The 16,828-nt window shown below is 47.0% G+C and overlaps 1 protein-coding gene across 4 annotated transcripts in view; it reads right to left on the bottom strand.

Annotated features, from left to right (window-relative positions):
* Positions 1–16,828, bottom strand: part of LOC146202385 (serine/threonine-protein phosphatase 1 regulatory subunit 10-like) — a 90,579-nt gene that overhangs the window by 29,770 nt on the left and 43,981 nt on the right. For all 4 annotated transcript variants that reach the window (XM_084588135.1, XM_084588137.1, XM_084588138.1 and 1 more), the window contains 2 exons: positions 14,319–14,416; positions 2,408–2,597 (listed from right to left, as the gene is read on the bottom strand). In XM_084588135.1, coding sequence (XP_084444261.1) covers positions 2,408–2,597; positions 14,319–14,416 — 288 coding nt within the window. The remainder of the gene's footprint in view (positions 1–2,407; positions 2,598–14,318; positions 14,417–16,828) is intronic.

The raw sequence follows: 16,828 nt of genomic DNA, 5'->3' as shown, positions 1-16,828 counted from the left end.
CTCCTTTGCTGCTGCTAGCCACAAGCAAGAGCGAAAGCGAGAGAACGAAAGCAGCGATCGAGTCATGTGTCGACCGATTGGAGAGGAAGCGGCGCACGCCCCTGAGCGTGACGCGTCGTAGCAGACACGCCAGCAGAATAAAATTAAAAACCTATAAACCTGCGGCAGATGACAGAACCCTTGAACCCGTAAACGCACGCGCGCACCGTGAAACGTGCGCGCCGCATGATCGCTTAGCGCGATAGAGTAGCGCACTGAGCGACCGCGCCCCCCAGCAAACAAGGTAGCAGGAATGGGCGCGGTCGCTCCATACTCTTCAATATATACGTACCAACGCAACGCGTGGCGAAAATGCGAACTTGCAGAAAGATATTACAGATGGCGCAGCCTGTCCAGGTGTGACAGCTCACGCGCAAAGTTTTGAATGCACGATAGAGAATGTACCGGTACGTCGGTGACACTGTGGAGGGAAAGCGCGAAAATGTACCGGTACGTTCGTGACAGCAAAAGGGTTAACTTGGTGATTTCAACTTTCACGTCGTCCTTCATGTTGTATCAGGAGAGAAAAAAAAAAAGCAACTCTGCAGAAAGCGAAAAACTCAAGTCCCCCACGGGCCAGACCACAAGATTTTACACTTGGCAGTAGCGATGTAAATAAAAAAAAAGAAAATGCAAGAACCAAGAATACACAAAACTTGTGTATTCCTGTGAAGTAGAATAGCAGCGATTACAGTGGTGCGCACATCGGTCGTCGCTACTGCCAAATGAGCCAGGGGTGATTCAGTAATTCCTTTTGTAGCGTCCGTATAAGCAGTGTTGTGGGCGTATCGGAGCGCAGGCGCAGTGGGTGATGCCGCACGCACGTCAGAGACCAACTTGTGTCGCTGGGCGCCTGGCTTGCTTGATCGAAATGCAGAAGCAGGTTCTGATGCAGGTGCTCAGACGAAGAGTGTATCTGTAAATTAGAATAGGAGCGGTTACAGTGGTGCGCACATCGGTCGTCGCTACTGCCAAGTGAGCCGGGGGAGATTCGGTAATTCCTTTTGTAGCGTCCGGATAAGCAGTGTTGTGGGCGTATCGGAGCACAGGCGCAGTGGGTGATGCTGCACGTCGGAGGCCAACTTGTGTCGCTGGGAGCCTGGCTTGCTTGATCGCAATGCAGAAGCAGGTTCTGATGCAGGTGCTCGGACCAAGAGCGTATTTGTGAAGTAGAATAGGAGCAGTTACAGTGGTGCGCACATCGATCGTCGCTACTGCCAAGTCAGATTCTTCTTCCTCACTTCTGCTGGCTTGAAGGCACAGCTGTGCTTCCACACTATGTTTTCAGCACTGACCACACAAAATGAGCCATGTCCAGCAATAAAAACTCTTTAACGTGATGATGTTACAGCGGACATTCAGAGCAACCCCGGTGTCCTGTGATGAAAATGCAGATTGGTCGAGGGAGCCACGGCGTCACAACCACACGACCTTGAGTGGGTAATTACTGTGTGATCATTGTACCATTTTACAACCCTTGGAGAAACCGGTTTGGCTGAGCTGTTAAGGGGGAAGTCGTCAACACTTTCCTGTGCTATGAGAGCAGCTCAGCTCCCCAATATGGCTGCACCCTTGACCCCTTTGTAAAATCGTGTATAGCAGAGATGATGTTACTCTACAATTCATCACTGGTCTATAGGGTTGCGATGTCCTATAAAATTGTGATTAAAGCACAAGATAAAATGTGACTATAAGGTCACAGCATAACTAAAACATCATTATGACATGTCAAAAAGTAAATTAATAGCCCTGACAAAGAAAATGGGGCAAAATGGGAACCAGACCTGGGGCCCTTGGGTTGCGAGTCAGACATGGTAGCCATACACAATCAAGGCATGTTTGTTGGATTTGGTTTATTAAAGAGAGGACTAGTATGCCTTGTGGTAAATAAAACAAATAAGAAAGCTGCAAAACGATATGCAAAGAGGAATCCAGGTAACTAAAGGGACCCACCCATTTACGCTATCATGTGTTGCTATTAAGGTGAAGCTTGTGTCTCTTAAGTTTGAGTGTAAACAACCCATATTTCCTATTAAAGTGCTACAGAACTCGAGAATCTTGGTCGCCATGCATTAGGTTGAGCTTAAAAATAATTTGTTCCTTAAAACACAGTTGGCCTCTCTAAAGCCATTCCTTTTGTGCAAGCTCCGCAAAGTAACGCATTCATTAGAGAACACCAGTCTTCCAAATAAGAAAACTACAGCAGACGACGATTTTACAGAAAGGTGAAGGGCACTGGGCTGCTCCCATAGCACAGGAAAGAGTTGACGACACCCCTTCTTAACAGCCCAGTCAAACCGGTTTCTCGGAGGATCATAAAATGGTCTATAGACATCAAAAGACAAAAGAGAAGCAGCAGAAGCCATACCTGGCAAAGCTCCAGCAGCTCACACAGGAACGGCATGTTCTCAGAATTCTTGGCTTCCTGCAGCCACATATGGATAGTGGACCAACCATCCAGGTCCAAGAACACCTCCAAAATGTCTGGTGAAGTGGCACGCAGAACATTGCAGTAGATGCACCGGCTTACTAGCTTCCGTGAGAACTTTTTCATCAGGCTGCATACAGATAAAGCAATAGAATCAGCTCAAGCACCTTTCCAAGATGCAGGCCAATCATAAGAGGGTGGAAACACCACAGACACATCTGCACTACATGCCCTCAAAATAATGGTTTCAGCTTTCAAGCGCCACACAGTGTAAAACATTGAACAATGCAACAATTATGTGACACACTGAGCAACAAAGTGCACCCCATGTGAACATGCACAGTGGTAAAGGCACACTAGTGTTCACCTTTTTTTTTAATGCTTACTTCGAGGTTTTACCTGCTTCACTTTCTGCACAGCAGAAAATGTAGCAATTCACTCAAGCTTGACAATTGGTCAGAAATAAAAATTTAGAAGGGTAAGAAATAAATGCTGCCAACTATTCCTATAATGTTTCTTCGATAATAAGGCCACCTGTTAGAAATATTTTCTTGCAAATGAATTGACACCTCCACCATAGATGTTAAAACCATACTTTGTACGATTCCTATTTTGCCTTTTTTCCCTTTGGACAAACGCATTGCTTGCAACAAAGCAAAGGATAAATTTAAATTCATGCTCTTAAGAGCTTCTTCACTCCATCAAGAGGCCAAGTTTTCCTGGGAAAAAGTTTCATCCACCGAAAATATGAGAGGAAAATAGGAATTTCAGCATGCTGCCAAAATCTGCTTAAGGCCTGCAATACCCTTCAGATATTTGCAAGAAGATTACGACTGCAACTGAACCGACCACAACACAATAGATTGCTCCTTAGCAAGCTTGCCCTCAGCTTAGGCGTGATGCTGTGAATGTGCGAGTGAAGCTCCTAGCCACAGCAATGGTTCATATACAAGGATGGTATTCTGCCGACACTTAGCTTTAGTTGTTAAACACTAAAGCCGCAATAACTTCACCGGGGAGTTAATTGCATTTTACTAGCGCCATCAAAATACATTTCACTGAACACAAACTTGCTAGAGAGCGAAAGGAGAAGCTTTTCTAGCCTTTTACAACCTGGCTGCATTAACTGAGCAATATGCACACTGGCTGCTGCTTTCAAAAGAACACTTCTCTTTTTTTTTTTTACTACAAGTATTGACAATACACCCTATAGCAAACTCACTGAATGTAGTTTTGCTATTCCTCCAATAAACATTTATTGAAGAGCAGTTTTGGAGGAAGAAATAAAAAGACAGCACTTTTCCAGTTTACAAACCTTTATTTTCATTTGCATAAACTTACAAATACAAAATAGTAACACATCTGTTCTCAAACCCCCCCAATATGAACACTGATGCACGCACATCTCAAAAGCACAATGCATTATAAGATACACAAGCAATTACACCATAAATAGTTCATGCAGCATTTACACTCCAGCTGTTGCAAAACAAATGCCAATACTTTGCTTCTGCAAACAATTTGTCACTAGCTAAAGGTCACAAATACGTTGTTTTTTTTTTATTACAGCCAGAGCAAAAGATAAGCAGCTGTGCTCTAATAAAGCATGTTCAACCATCGTTGCTTTTTTGAAAAACTTAAGACGTAGAAAACGACATGAGACAATGGAGCACAATAGCCCGATGTACAGCCTCGTCCACTTCTAGCTGTAACACGTGCACCGCCTTCAAAGCGCTATTGCGTCCGACCCGGCCACACAATAAAGCTAAGTGGCAGGCCATGTGAAGCAGCACATCCGGGTACCTGTGGGCTTGCATCGATTTGCATCGATATGTGGCTGCTTCGTACGTAATGTTGATTTGAAAACAGTGTCTGTGTTATAGCTAGAAGTGGACGACCCTGTACAGTGTCTCGTGTCGTTTTCTACTTCTAGTTTTTCAGAAGTGCAACAATGTTTGAACATTTCAATCACCAACTAGCCCGATTTGAAACCCTTTTAATGTTTATTTCATACACATTGGGCTACTGCACTCCAGCATTTCGTGTCATTTTCTACGTCTAAGTTTTTCAAAACTGCAACGATGTTTGAACATGTCAATTGCCAACTAGCCCAATTTGAAACCCTCCAATAAAGCATGTTGCTAGCAAAGACCATTTCAGAACATTAGTCAGGTTTATTATAACTGGGCTGAAATAAATATATTTTTATTTCAACTCAGCAAGGAAAAAATATTACATTTAGTATGGGAAGTCTCTCTTTGATGCATTCACTTCAGAAGTCTTACATTCGAACTTGCTTCATTACCATATTTGATAATGGCTGATGCAAACCTGACTTATCGCAAAGCACAAACACTTCCAAATTTTGTGTGGTGTGGTGTGTGTATGTTTTTGGTCTAACAGCACTAGAAGCCATCTTCCTCAAAGAGCTGCATAATAGTTTTGAGGTCTTTTTTGTTTTGTGGAAACTCATGTTACATTTGAATTTTAGTCACTTCAGTGATCAATACTTTATGATTTACGACATAAGAGCGCACATGATGCTGTGCCACTATGGAAAAACGACTGATGGGAAGTGCAATGCAATGACCCATTACCCAGCCCCATCACATGGCATTTTAATACTCAAACAATTGTGCACACTTCTGGTTTATAAATGATGCTATATGTCACTTTTGCAACTAGATATACCAGATCTGCTGGCATTTTCAGAGTTATGTCAATGCTAAATTATTAGGAACAGATGACCAATGCTCAGCAAGAAAAATGTTTGTTGCAAACAAAAAAATATATATCTAAGGCAGCGCTTAATTTATTCAGCAGCTCAAACAATAGATGTTACCTTCAGGAACAAATTTAGATCCTGTGAGGGGGGAAACTTTTAATTTCATAATCCTGCAAGTAGCACGCCAGGAATGCACACAAAAAAATCAAATATTCCCTGCTGAATAACTACGACAATTATGTTAGGTCCTCATATATCCATATTGTAACTTTGCACTATTTTCATGGTCTCAATTATAGATATAATATTTTTTAGGCACTTCAAAGCATTTATACTTCCAGAAAAAGCAAACAAAAACTCATGCTCCCTGTAGTCATACCAGATCTATCAGCAAATGCACAGCCCTCTAATAAAGCACATTCCTGCTTTCATTTCGCATGCTGGTAGCTTCATACAAAAGACTAAGGTTTTTTTTTTTTTTTTTCACAGCCTCATTTTTGAAATTTTGCCTTGCATAGGCATTATTTGTGCTCAGGTCGTGGCCTGCACCTGAAGGAGGTATAAAACCTACTGAACAAGGAGCTGGTATATGCCCTTGTAGGAGTTTGAAATTGACAAAAGGCAGCTGGCAATAAAATGCAATTATGAATAACTTTTTAAAGCATATAAGCAGACACTTAACCTACAAACGTATTGTACCACCACTTGGAAAATAAACATGACAAACTGCAACACTACAGTGCAATTATATTTTCTGCTACACTGAAGCACCGTGTCCAGCTAACTTGCCGCAATAACTATGCTGTGACCCATGGGGTGTTTTCTCATTCCTAGTTGAAATATTAATGCTAGACACACCTTGCTACTACTGGCTATTTGAGTGTGCAACACATACAAACACTGCAAACAAGCTAGCCTTGTGTTCAGAAGGGTACCTTCATTGTTTTTCTAGTATTCAACCAATATACTCCAAATAAGGTTCCACAGCCAAGTCTTTCTAGAACAAGAGTAGCAAGCCACCCAAAATGTTGAGAAAGTAATGAAGTCTGAAATTTCCGCTGAATGTAGGACACCTTCTGCATGATCCCTTTGCTGTTCCACTTGCTTCAGTTCAATTCTACCCTTACAATCCAGGCTGCCACTGCCCAGGAAAAAAAGGAGATACTATGCAGCACTGCACCTAGAAACATGTAACTTGCAAGTGTGGAAAAACAGGCTAGTTGGTAGTTCATCTTCCATGTGTCAAAAGTGCGTCCCCCCCCCCCCCCCCCCCCTCCCAGAAACATGTACAGGGTCAGTCAGTATAAAAGGGAGCATAGTCTGTGCATTCAATAAACTACTGCTCTGTAAAGATGTGTATCACTGTTGCTAACTAGAATTCCCCTTGTTATACAACATCTAAAGAGCCTGTTCGCACAGCAGGCAATTAATGAATTATGCCCCAAGTGTTGTGTCTTAATAGAGCCCATTACTACTACAGAAGTGATCCTATGCATCTATGGCAAAAATCGTGTTTACCTGCCGCGACAGGTGGCCCACACTAAATGGTGAGCATCATGTTCACTCCATATTTAATGCTACGAAGCTTCCGGCCTAAATGCCAAGCTCTCTGGAGTGAGGCACATTGCCTTCACCGAAAAGACGCCCATGAGTGAAGCGCTTATTACACGGCACGAGTTTTACCGCTCCTCCTCCGATAACGCTTTGTCACATAAGCTGCACTAAATTAACAAGCGAATGTTGCAGGCATGCGCGAGGAGGCAGTCTGAATACCTTCGGAGACGACTTTACAGCTCTACCCCGATGCAACGAGTAACTGATGTTCAGCGGCACCGCCTTGCGCTTGCTACCGATGTTAGCGAATGAGGTGTACGCACAGCTAGTGCCAAGTCTCAACGATAAAGTTTCACTTGTCGCTAACAGCGCGTGAATGGAGTTCCTAACGCAAAGGAAAAATTTACTTTCCGCTTGAAGACGCGGCCTGACATTAAGGGCTGTACTGAGCAGGACGTGCATAGTACGTTCCTGTTCGTAGCTGCACAATCAAGCTTTATTCCACGCCCTCATCATTCTGAAAACTTTTGCCGCATTTAATGAGCTGCCACGTTTTCAGTGATCGCAGTTTAAGAACGAGCGCCCGCTTCCAAATCGCGATTAGTAGCAAGCGGCCCCAACTAATGCGCCATTCAATAACTTTTCGCACGAATGCGTGTGGCACAAATGAACGCCACAGCCGCGAACTGCTCCATGTGGTATTTAACACCTGCAATCCGTGCGCGACAGCGCGCTGTAGCGCGAGCTGGCACATCCGCCGAGACCTCGCAGGAACCCAGCCGCCAAGCGGCACGCACCGCAGGAGCAGCTCGCCGTCACCGACGGCCGACCGATTCCTCAACGCCACCCTCCCTCTCGCAAAGGAGGTCGTTGCTAAGCGACACTGCTCGGTACTGCCGCCCGCCGGAGAGAGTCGATCCTTCTGCCACCCAGTCGCCAGCTTTTTCCGCTTTCCCTCGACTGAGCCCAGAATCAGGGCAGCGCTGTTGCTATGGTAACTCTCTAGTCTTGCGCAAGTTTCCCTTTCATCTTCGACTCTCGCTCCGCCGCAGCAAACGCAGCGAGGCTACTTTCCATCATCGCCTAATCCCCCCCCCCCCCCACACACACACACACACAAACAATGAAGAACCTCAAGGTCCATCATCGCCAACGAAACGCCCACGAGGACACAGACAAGATTCTCCTGCAAGCGAGTGTTGGCATTCATCGAAGCACGCATTTAAAAAAAAAAACGAAAAAAAAAAAGCAATAGACGCCCTACTACTGTCCGAAATACCTGGGTTCGAGCCCAACCTCGGCGGCTGCGTTTCGATGAAGGCTAAATGAAGAGGCGTCCGTGTGCTGTGCGATGTCAGCGCACGTTATAGATCCCCTGGTGGTCGAAATTACTCCGAAGACCTCCACTACTGCTCCTCTCCACTTCCACTCCCACCTTCCTCCCTTCCCTTACGGCGCGGTCCAGCTGTCCACAGACACAAGTGTGAGATACTGCGTCTTTCCCTTCCTGTGAACGAATTATTTTTTCAGAAAGAAAAAAAAAACTGTCCGGAATGCCCGGGTTCGAACCCAACCTCGGCGGCTGCGTTTCGATGGAGGCGAAACGAAGAGGCGTCCGTGTGCTGTGCGATGTCAGCGCACGTTATAGATCCCCTGGTGGTCGAAATTACTCCGAAGACCTCCACTACTGCTCCTCTCCACTTTCACTCCCACCTTCCTCCCTTCCCTTACGGCGCGGTCCAGGTGTCCACAGACACAAGTGTGAGATACTGCGCCTTTCCCTTCCTGTGAACCGATTATTTTTTATAAAGAAAAAAAACTGTCCGGAATACCCGGCTTCGAACCCAACCTCGGCGGCTGCGTTTCGATGGAGGCGAAACGAAGAGGCGTCCGTGTGCTGTGCGATGTCAGCGCACGTTATAGATCCCCTGGTGGTCGAAATTACTCCGAAGACCTCCACTACTGCTCCTCTCTTTCCACTTTCACTCCCACCTTCCTCCCTTCCCTTACGGCGCGGTTCAGGTGTCCACATAGCAAGTGTGACAGATACTGCGCCTTTCACTTCCTGTGAACCCATTTATTTTTTTTTTTATAAAAAAAAACTTTACTGTCCGGAATACCCAGGTTCGAACCCAACCTCGGCGGCTGCGTTTCGAATGAGGCGAAACGAAGAGGCGTCCGTGTGCTGTGCGATGTCAGCGCACGTTAAAGATCCCCAGGTGCTCGAAATCACTTCAAAGCCCTCCACTATGGCTCCTCTCTTTCCACTTTTAACTCCCACCTTGCTCCCTTCCCTTGCGGCGCAGTATCTGTCACACAGACACAAGTGTGACAGATACTGCGCCTTTCCCTTCCTGTGAACCAAGTATTTTTTATGAAAAAAAAAAAAAAAAACTACTGTACAGTTACTACCTGGCGGCTGAGAGAATTATACCTACCCTCAAAGGTGGCCACACAACCACACAGACTTTCAGTACAAGCGAACCGTTAGCAGCTTAACTTAAAATCGGGCGCTTTAACATATTTAAGCCTGCATCTGCACCGCAACCTGATGTCAGGGTGTTACCGATTGTGTTATGCGCAGAAACGCGGTGGTCATCTGAACTGCGCGCGAGGGGAGGGCTGAAAAAAAAAGTGCCGTGGCGGAGTCCTATAATTGACTGCCATGGATACGAACTAGTGACCTCGTAATTAGCAGCCTAACTTACTGCACGCAAATACGGCGTACACGGTACTGCCACATCTATGTTCAATCCCGCAACGTTCGCAATTTACGGATTATCTAACCGAACGAGTGGCGTGGTTTCTACGCACCTCGCTGGCATTATGCTCGATTCTGTTTTCCCAAGTACGCTTGCGCTCTATTGCACACTGTGGATATTGTTGCACGAATGCACGAATACTTCACCAGCCATGGTCTTAGGCACAGTGCAGGCAACCTGGGTTGCTAAATCGTTGATACGAAAGGTAAGGTCACGTATACAAAAAAAAAAAAAGGGGGGGGGGGGGGGGAGATACTGGAATATACCGTGTAGGTTGCAGAGTAATCTAAAGGATCGCCACTTTACGGAAAGTGCCACCACTATGTAGTCCGCGAAACACTGGTACCCCGCCAGCTCATTGAACCAGTGCCCGGTCGTTGTGGAAGCCCCATTTCTTGCCGTGAGCACAAGGCTGTGCAAGCTCCGCCGAGTCGTTTTCTGGTGCTACCTTGGGACGTTGGCGCCAGGTGGGCTCGGTGCTTGGGTCCGGGTACTGATATTATGCCCTGAAATAAATGCACTCCGAGAAGAAACGAACCACCCCATTTCGTTACAAAAGGCGCGGTACCGTCAAGTGGTTAAACACTGGCAGTGTTGTGGTACTGAGCCTGCGTACGGTTGCGCTTCGCTAAAGGTGAGCGCAAAACGAGTGTGTCCGACAGTGGGACCTATAATTTTTTTTTTTAAATAGTTTTGGTACAGCGCCAGAGGCCCGAATTAGTACACGTATACAGCAGGAACGGGCATATGCAAAAATGTTATCAATCTGCGTCACCTGGTTGCCAGCGGGTTAAAAACATTACTGAAAAACATGCTAAGCCCCAGTTAGATTTACCAAAATAAGCAGAATTTCTTGTTCAGGCGAAGTCTAATCGGCGATCCGGAGAAAGCTTTATTGCAACGCGAAACTGAAAAGACCTGCTTCATTCTGCGATTTGGATTCAGACCCCGAGCAGATTTAGGGGGCGCTCTCCGGATCGCCGTTGGTTTTGGTTCACGAGGCTCAACTTCCCCAAGCAACTCTGGTTACGCCATAGCGGAAGGCTCCGGTAAAGTTGGACCAGATATCTCTAACATGCGCTGGCATTGCACAGTACACAGGCGCCCTGCGTTTCGCCAGATAAATACCGCCTAATGTCGTCCGACGTTGTCGCAAAGAAAATCGGACTGTCTTTTGTGAAAACTACAGAAGTTTTGCATGCCCAGTTTGGATGAAAAAAAAAAAAAAAAAAATCCGGGGCTTAATCCCGCCTAGACCGATTAACACGCACGAAAGCACTGTTTGGTATGGTGTTGCTTGCCGGCTTAGCATTGAAAGACGCACGGTTACGTTTTTAGTTCGTCTGGATTTTGGGGAAAGGAAGTATCTGTGTCACTTCTTGGTGGATAGAATTAACGGCATACAGTTGGGGATGCAAATATCTTCAGTTGCCCTCCAACCTGGTGAATGCTAAATGGACGTAGAAAAAACTGATTTGGCACAAGATCGGTACAAAATCGCGCTACATTTATAATTTTGACATCGCTGCCTGCTCACGCCACTCGAGATGGTCCTTGTAAGGCGGCACCCGCGTGAGCAATTCCCTCTATGACGCAGATTGAGCGACACCCAATCAGGCACAAACAGCCCCAGCTCGATTAGGCGCACACCCAGTACTGTGCTCCCCCACCTCCCGCCGACGTGGCATGCAATGCAAAATTGAGCAAATTCCTGTATGCAATGAGAAGCGATACAGCGCTACTTTATTGAACAAGCGTCTCTTCCACAGACAACGCAGGCAAGCGTGAAACACAAATGTGTGCGATGAAGACAAGTTAAAAGTTAAAAACTAGGAAAATTTACTACCCGCGGCGAAACGGTATCTTGCAGTAAGCGCTGCACAACTGGAACCTCAACTGAAAAAGAAAAACCAAATTACACGTCAGTACTAAAAATGGTACAGGAAATTCTACTCTGCAAACAAGCCTGCGCCCAAACGAACTATAAACGCTAGGCGTATTCGCCTGCGCAGCTGCCACTGCACGGAACATGTTCAAAGCGTTGCATTTCAGATTAACCTACTTGCAGCGCGATGACTAAAGCTCATAATTATGTGAAGCACCCTTGGGTCGCAGTCACGTTCTTCCGCCGTGCATGCTAAGGATGGACGCAATAGGGACGTGCACGGAGCAAGGAATTGTCTTGGGGAACAACCGCGCTGCTTCACGCACGGCTATTGGCGCATAGCCAAGAACGAGCGCGATCAAGCAGCGTGGCTGTTCGTTATGAATACCAAATAGGCCACATACTTGCATTGGCGGCAAGCAAACGTTTTGGGCCTGCCATGAATTCGGGTCTTGATATGGACAAAAGAGTGCAGCGAAAAGCTTAGCATTACACTTGACGGCGCTTCAGAAATTGCAGGAGCAAGTTGGTCAGAGCCACAGCGAAGATGTCGAATATGTTCCCGAGGGGTTCGGTGAATCATTCAAACTAATTAAAACACTACTTCGAACAAGCGGGGATGGACTTGAACGTGGCAAAGCGCATCGACAGATCATCCTGGATACCGCGCATGGTCAGAATAGCACGATAACGCAGGATTCGACCAATACCAGCGCAAATGGCACGCGAGATATTCAGGCGCAACGCTTCGCCAAATATCAGTCCTACGATTCGTCGCAGTATAGTGTGAATAATTTTTTTTTTTTTTTTTTTTTTTTCCTGGAGCTGCGTCAAACCTTAACTCCTACGTGTGAGTGTCGAATGGCTGCGACGAGTTAGCACGAATTAGTCGCACCGAAAGCGAAATAGCGCGCAGGCATGTACCCAGGAAAATAAGAACTGCCGAAAAACTACGGTATGTCAGACTAGCATTAGCTTCAGGCCAAGGGGGAAAATTTCCGGCTACGTGCCTGGCCGCGCACATTCCTTTCAGCCAGATGCTTCAGAGCCAGAGCTGAGAATCATTCCTTGTTGGATACAGGAACTGTAACGTGTAGTGCTCCATGTGCACGTGTAGAACGCAGCGCAGGTCACTGCCCAGTGCTAACAGTATTCTTTTAGTTGGGCGTACGCAGTGACGTTACGTACGCCGAGACTGCGAGTAACGAACGGCCCGCATTGGGGGATGAGTAAGATGGCGGCGTGCTGGTCATCCGCCTTGGAGCACACACATTTCGCCGCTGCTTCTTCGGGCGGGATAGCTAGCTTTAAACTGTGGCTTCACTTTTTCTATGCTAACTCTTGCCCACACGGTATACGCCACAAAATTTTTTTTAGAACTTTGCTATTTTCGACCAGGTTAAGCCCAGCCATTAGCTGTGTGTACAATAGTCATGGCAACCACATGCATTTTCACGACTTTTGTCGGAGTTTCGATTTTCGAGTTTGCTTTCACCCGCTAATTGCATGTTATTTTTTTTTTTTCTTAACCGGCACTGTACTTTTTGCCTTGTCACTAGATGGCGCCACCACACACACGCTTCACGAGCCGGCCGTTATGGCATAGCTATGGGACGGCCAACTAATGTCATGTTCGCGCCGTTTACAGCGCACGCAACGCAGTGAGCAATACGTACGCACACTTACTACATACGCCCAATTAAAAGTGTGTATGCGGTTGCTCGCATGCAGTATTCGGTGATGTCGCCGAATGCGTACGTGTATGTGGAAGGCTAGTAAAACCGTACTGCCGTCATGGGCGCCGGTCAGAGCAGAGCATATCACCGACCAAGCTGTTTCTATTCCCAGGCTTCTGATTTCATCGGCCATCATATTCGATGGCTACAGATGCAGGGAGTACTGTAGCTGCGATGCGAGACTGCTTCCAAAGAAACAGCCCGAAATGCGATCAACGTTCATTTATTGGGCACCAGTCAAAGTACATCTTTCTTTTTTTTTTTTTCATTACAAGAACCAAGCATGCCGTACACAACAAATCTGCCCCAGGTGGCCTAATGAGCTCGGCACCTGTGGTCATGCATTGCAACATTTGGTACAGCATCATGGGCTCCTTACCGGTTCCATTGCTCAAGAAGAAGCTTACAGCTGCCACCAAGAAGCAACGGCGTTTAAAGAAATGCAAGAGGCGGCTTTTCACTACTTTCAAGGGCTTTTTCTTGCGCCATGTCAGGAGATTATGTGGGCACGCGGAGACTGCCTCGTTACAGCCAATTCCCCGAGAAACTCCAGCTTCCACTTACCTGTACATCTTCACAGACATGCATCAGCTTCTGAGACGAGGAATACGGAGTTGCTGCCAAAGCATGGAGGTTCCGCACAACCCCCCCCTCTCCTCACCATCTTCACGCTTCGGACAGGGGGAGGTTGGCCGGCTAAGATGAGAAGACAGTCTCTTCGGCCCTGATCGTTTCGCAAATTCACGGTCAAGATCGGTTATATACTTAAAGCCACACGTACCCCCACCCCCCATCCAGGTTCTGGACCCCCGAATAACAACGAGCGCACCACACAGTCGTCCAGTCCCAAGCAAACGGCGCGCAGTGTCCTTACTCCTGGCTCTTCCGCTACACACGCAGTCCTCGCCAGCCGGCCTTAGGAGGTCCAGATGGGTGTCGCTTTACACAAAATGAGACATGGGGGAGGGGGTAAGGGTGAGAGAGACACAGAGGCGCCAGTCCGGCGAGTTTTCCTCCAGGGCCGGAGCTGGGCCCGCCCTGTCCTGGAAAAACAAGATCCGCGTTTCATAGATGCAATAGCAGTAAAATCCCGACCCACAAACAAAAGGCCCAAACAGCAGCCAGATGTGCAACTCAGGAGCAGCAGCCAGAGGCCAGAGACAACGCCAGCGTACGCGGAGGTCCTCACCTAGACAGCCTGGACACCTCGTCCGGACTGCGGATGCCCCCCTCAGGCGACAGCAGAGGAGACAGGGCCTTGAGCAACTGCAGCGGATCGATAGGAGCCTGGAAACAAAGCACCACGTTTGCAATAAATGTCATCCAGCCCGCACCACATGCACATTTGCACACCGTAATCGTGCCAGCGGTTTTCATTATTCCCAAATTGTACAGAAATCGAAGCACTTCGACGGTCACTGAGTGGTTCAACGATCTCGTCACTGATGATTTTTAAATATGAAAACCAGCTCGTAAACACAACTGCCAACAAAATACTCATTTCTCTAAAGCAATTACAGTCATGTTAAAAACTAAAATTTCTTTCATATACTGCTACTTGTTAAGTCAGTTACAAATCCCAGAATCAAAGATTGTACATATCCAGCAGCCAGTTCCTGGAGGCAAGGAATAGATGGTGGCGCCGCCAACTTGTCACGCACTACGACACCACTGACGACATGACCCTAGGCAGACTTGACTGCGGCGACTGACGCGATAGTCGCCGCAGAGCGAAAGGGGCGCCACAGTCCGCGAACGTTTCTTGAAGAGCGCTCAGCGGGAAATGTGACGCTCAGGCGCCGTATTTGGCTAGGCTAGATTCTGGCGCAGAATCATGGCAGCGCAGTGATACTTGGCAAGACAGCCAACGTAGCATCGTTTCTTTTAATCGCTTTAACAAATTAAGCGAAACGTTTTATTTTATTATTTTTTTTAATGAGGTTTGCCTCAAGAAAATTCGCACCATTAGAACAGGAGGTGGGACGACCAAAATGTATTTTAGAACAGCTCATGAGGCAGTAAAATATGCGCTTCGGGATAGCTATGGAGCAAAAAATGTAACCATTCTGCAGTAGCAATATCAGCATTTTGAAGCAAATTGAGAGCATGCGGTCAAATTTTCATTAAGATCGTAAAGGCCTCCACTACCCTCGTCGCAATGAAGCGCAGTGGAAGCGGTGCCTGCTTACAAACAGCCCCGTTGCGTTTTGTGGATGCTTCAGTGCAGACCGAACAGCGCGTCATCAGCGCGCAGTTTCACGTACTGGAGGAAGAACACGAGTTCAAGCTAGGTAAATATGCGTACGCCATCGCTAAATATAATTTAAAAAATGAGCACAGACGGTTACCGCTGTTTTTCCTTCCATAAGCAATTAGTTTTCTGACAACAGAGGATGCCACGACTGGCTAGCCTAAACGCCCTGTGCTTCTTTTAGAAATCGCTAAACTGGTCCACGTTTAAAGCACATGTGCTGCAATATAAACTCCATATCAAACTGTGTTCTGTGCGACATCTTGGGCGCTATTGATGAGCTAGAGGCTTTTCAAACTCTTCTTCCAAGGCCGTCATGTGGCTTCAAAATTTTTATTGTGGAAAGATCGGAACGTTATACTGATGAAATATCGCATATTTTAGAGCAACCCTTGAGGATTGTAGAGCGCGTAGGATCATGGAGTGTCTTCCTTGCCGAAAAATTACTGCCTCCACCGTAATCGAGCGGAGAGCAGCATGAAATGGTTACAGACTCCATGGCAGGCTTGTCACCTTCGTGAGCTGCCGCATAATGATGGCGTCGTCGGCAGGGACGAACAGTCTTCTGCTGCGGCTCCTATTAACTCGCAACCGCTAATTCCAGCCGGCCTCTAGGTTCTTTACACCTTTCCGATACCCCAAAGCCCAATCATAACTGCGAAATCATAGCGCCAGATATTTTGGTTTGGTTTTGTGGGGTTTAACGTCCCAAAGCGGCTCAGGCTATGAGAGCCGCCGTAGTGGAGGACTCCGGAAATTCCGACCACCTGGGGTTTTTTAAAGTGCACTGACATCGCACAGCACACGGGCGCCTTGCTTTTCGCCTCCATCGAAAAGCGGCCGCCGAGGCCGGTATTCGATCCCGCACCCTTGAGAACAGTGGTCGAGCGCCGTAATCACTGCGCCACCCCGGCGGGGCGCCAGCTGGATATTTTAATCTGTTTCAATAATCAGTGTTTTGGCACCGATGTGAGCGACACACGACGGCGAAGTTCATTACGAATATGACGCTTCCTTCGTGGTTTTTTTCTCGCTTGTGCGCTGCTTCGTTAATTGTTGAGCACACACATTAGATTTCACAATCGAGTGCTCAAGTTACTGTGCAGAAAACAAATAAAAGGTGTTTCAGTTCCGCGTGTGTTCTTAAGTGCTTGTAAAGATAGCTCCACTCCCACAGGCTCATCAAATCCCAAGGCAGCGACAACGTTCTGATCTCAGAGGTCAGCAAAATCGCTGGACAGTTTAAAATCACGTAACTGATCGTTTCTGGCGACGCTCCACAGATGGCGCAAGTTGCCTCGAGATAGCTCGTGAAGCGCGCTCGCCAGAGCAGAGTTAGCAGCACTCCGCAGCGGGCTTTCGCCAGCAGCCCAGGGAGTTCCTTGCTGGCCCTATACATGTACAGCCTTTATCAAAAGTTTTCAGCCCGGGAGGTCTACTTCTGAGCG

The sequence above is a fragment of the Amblyomma maculatum genome, chromosome 1 (genome assembly GCF_055883805.1).
Source record: "Amblyomma maculatum isolate TAMU_Amacu chromosome 1, ASM5588380v1, whole genome shotgun sequence".
Taxonomy (NCBI): Eukaryota; Metazoa; Arthropoda; class Arachnida; order Ixodida; family Ixodidae; genus Amblyomma; species Amblyomma maculatum.
The sequence above is the reverse complement of the archived record's forward strand: the minus strand, read 5'-3'. Positions and strand labels throughout refer to the sequence as shown.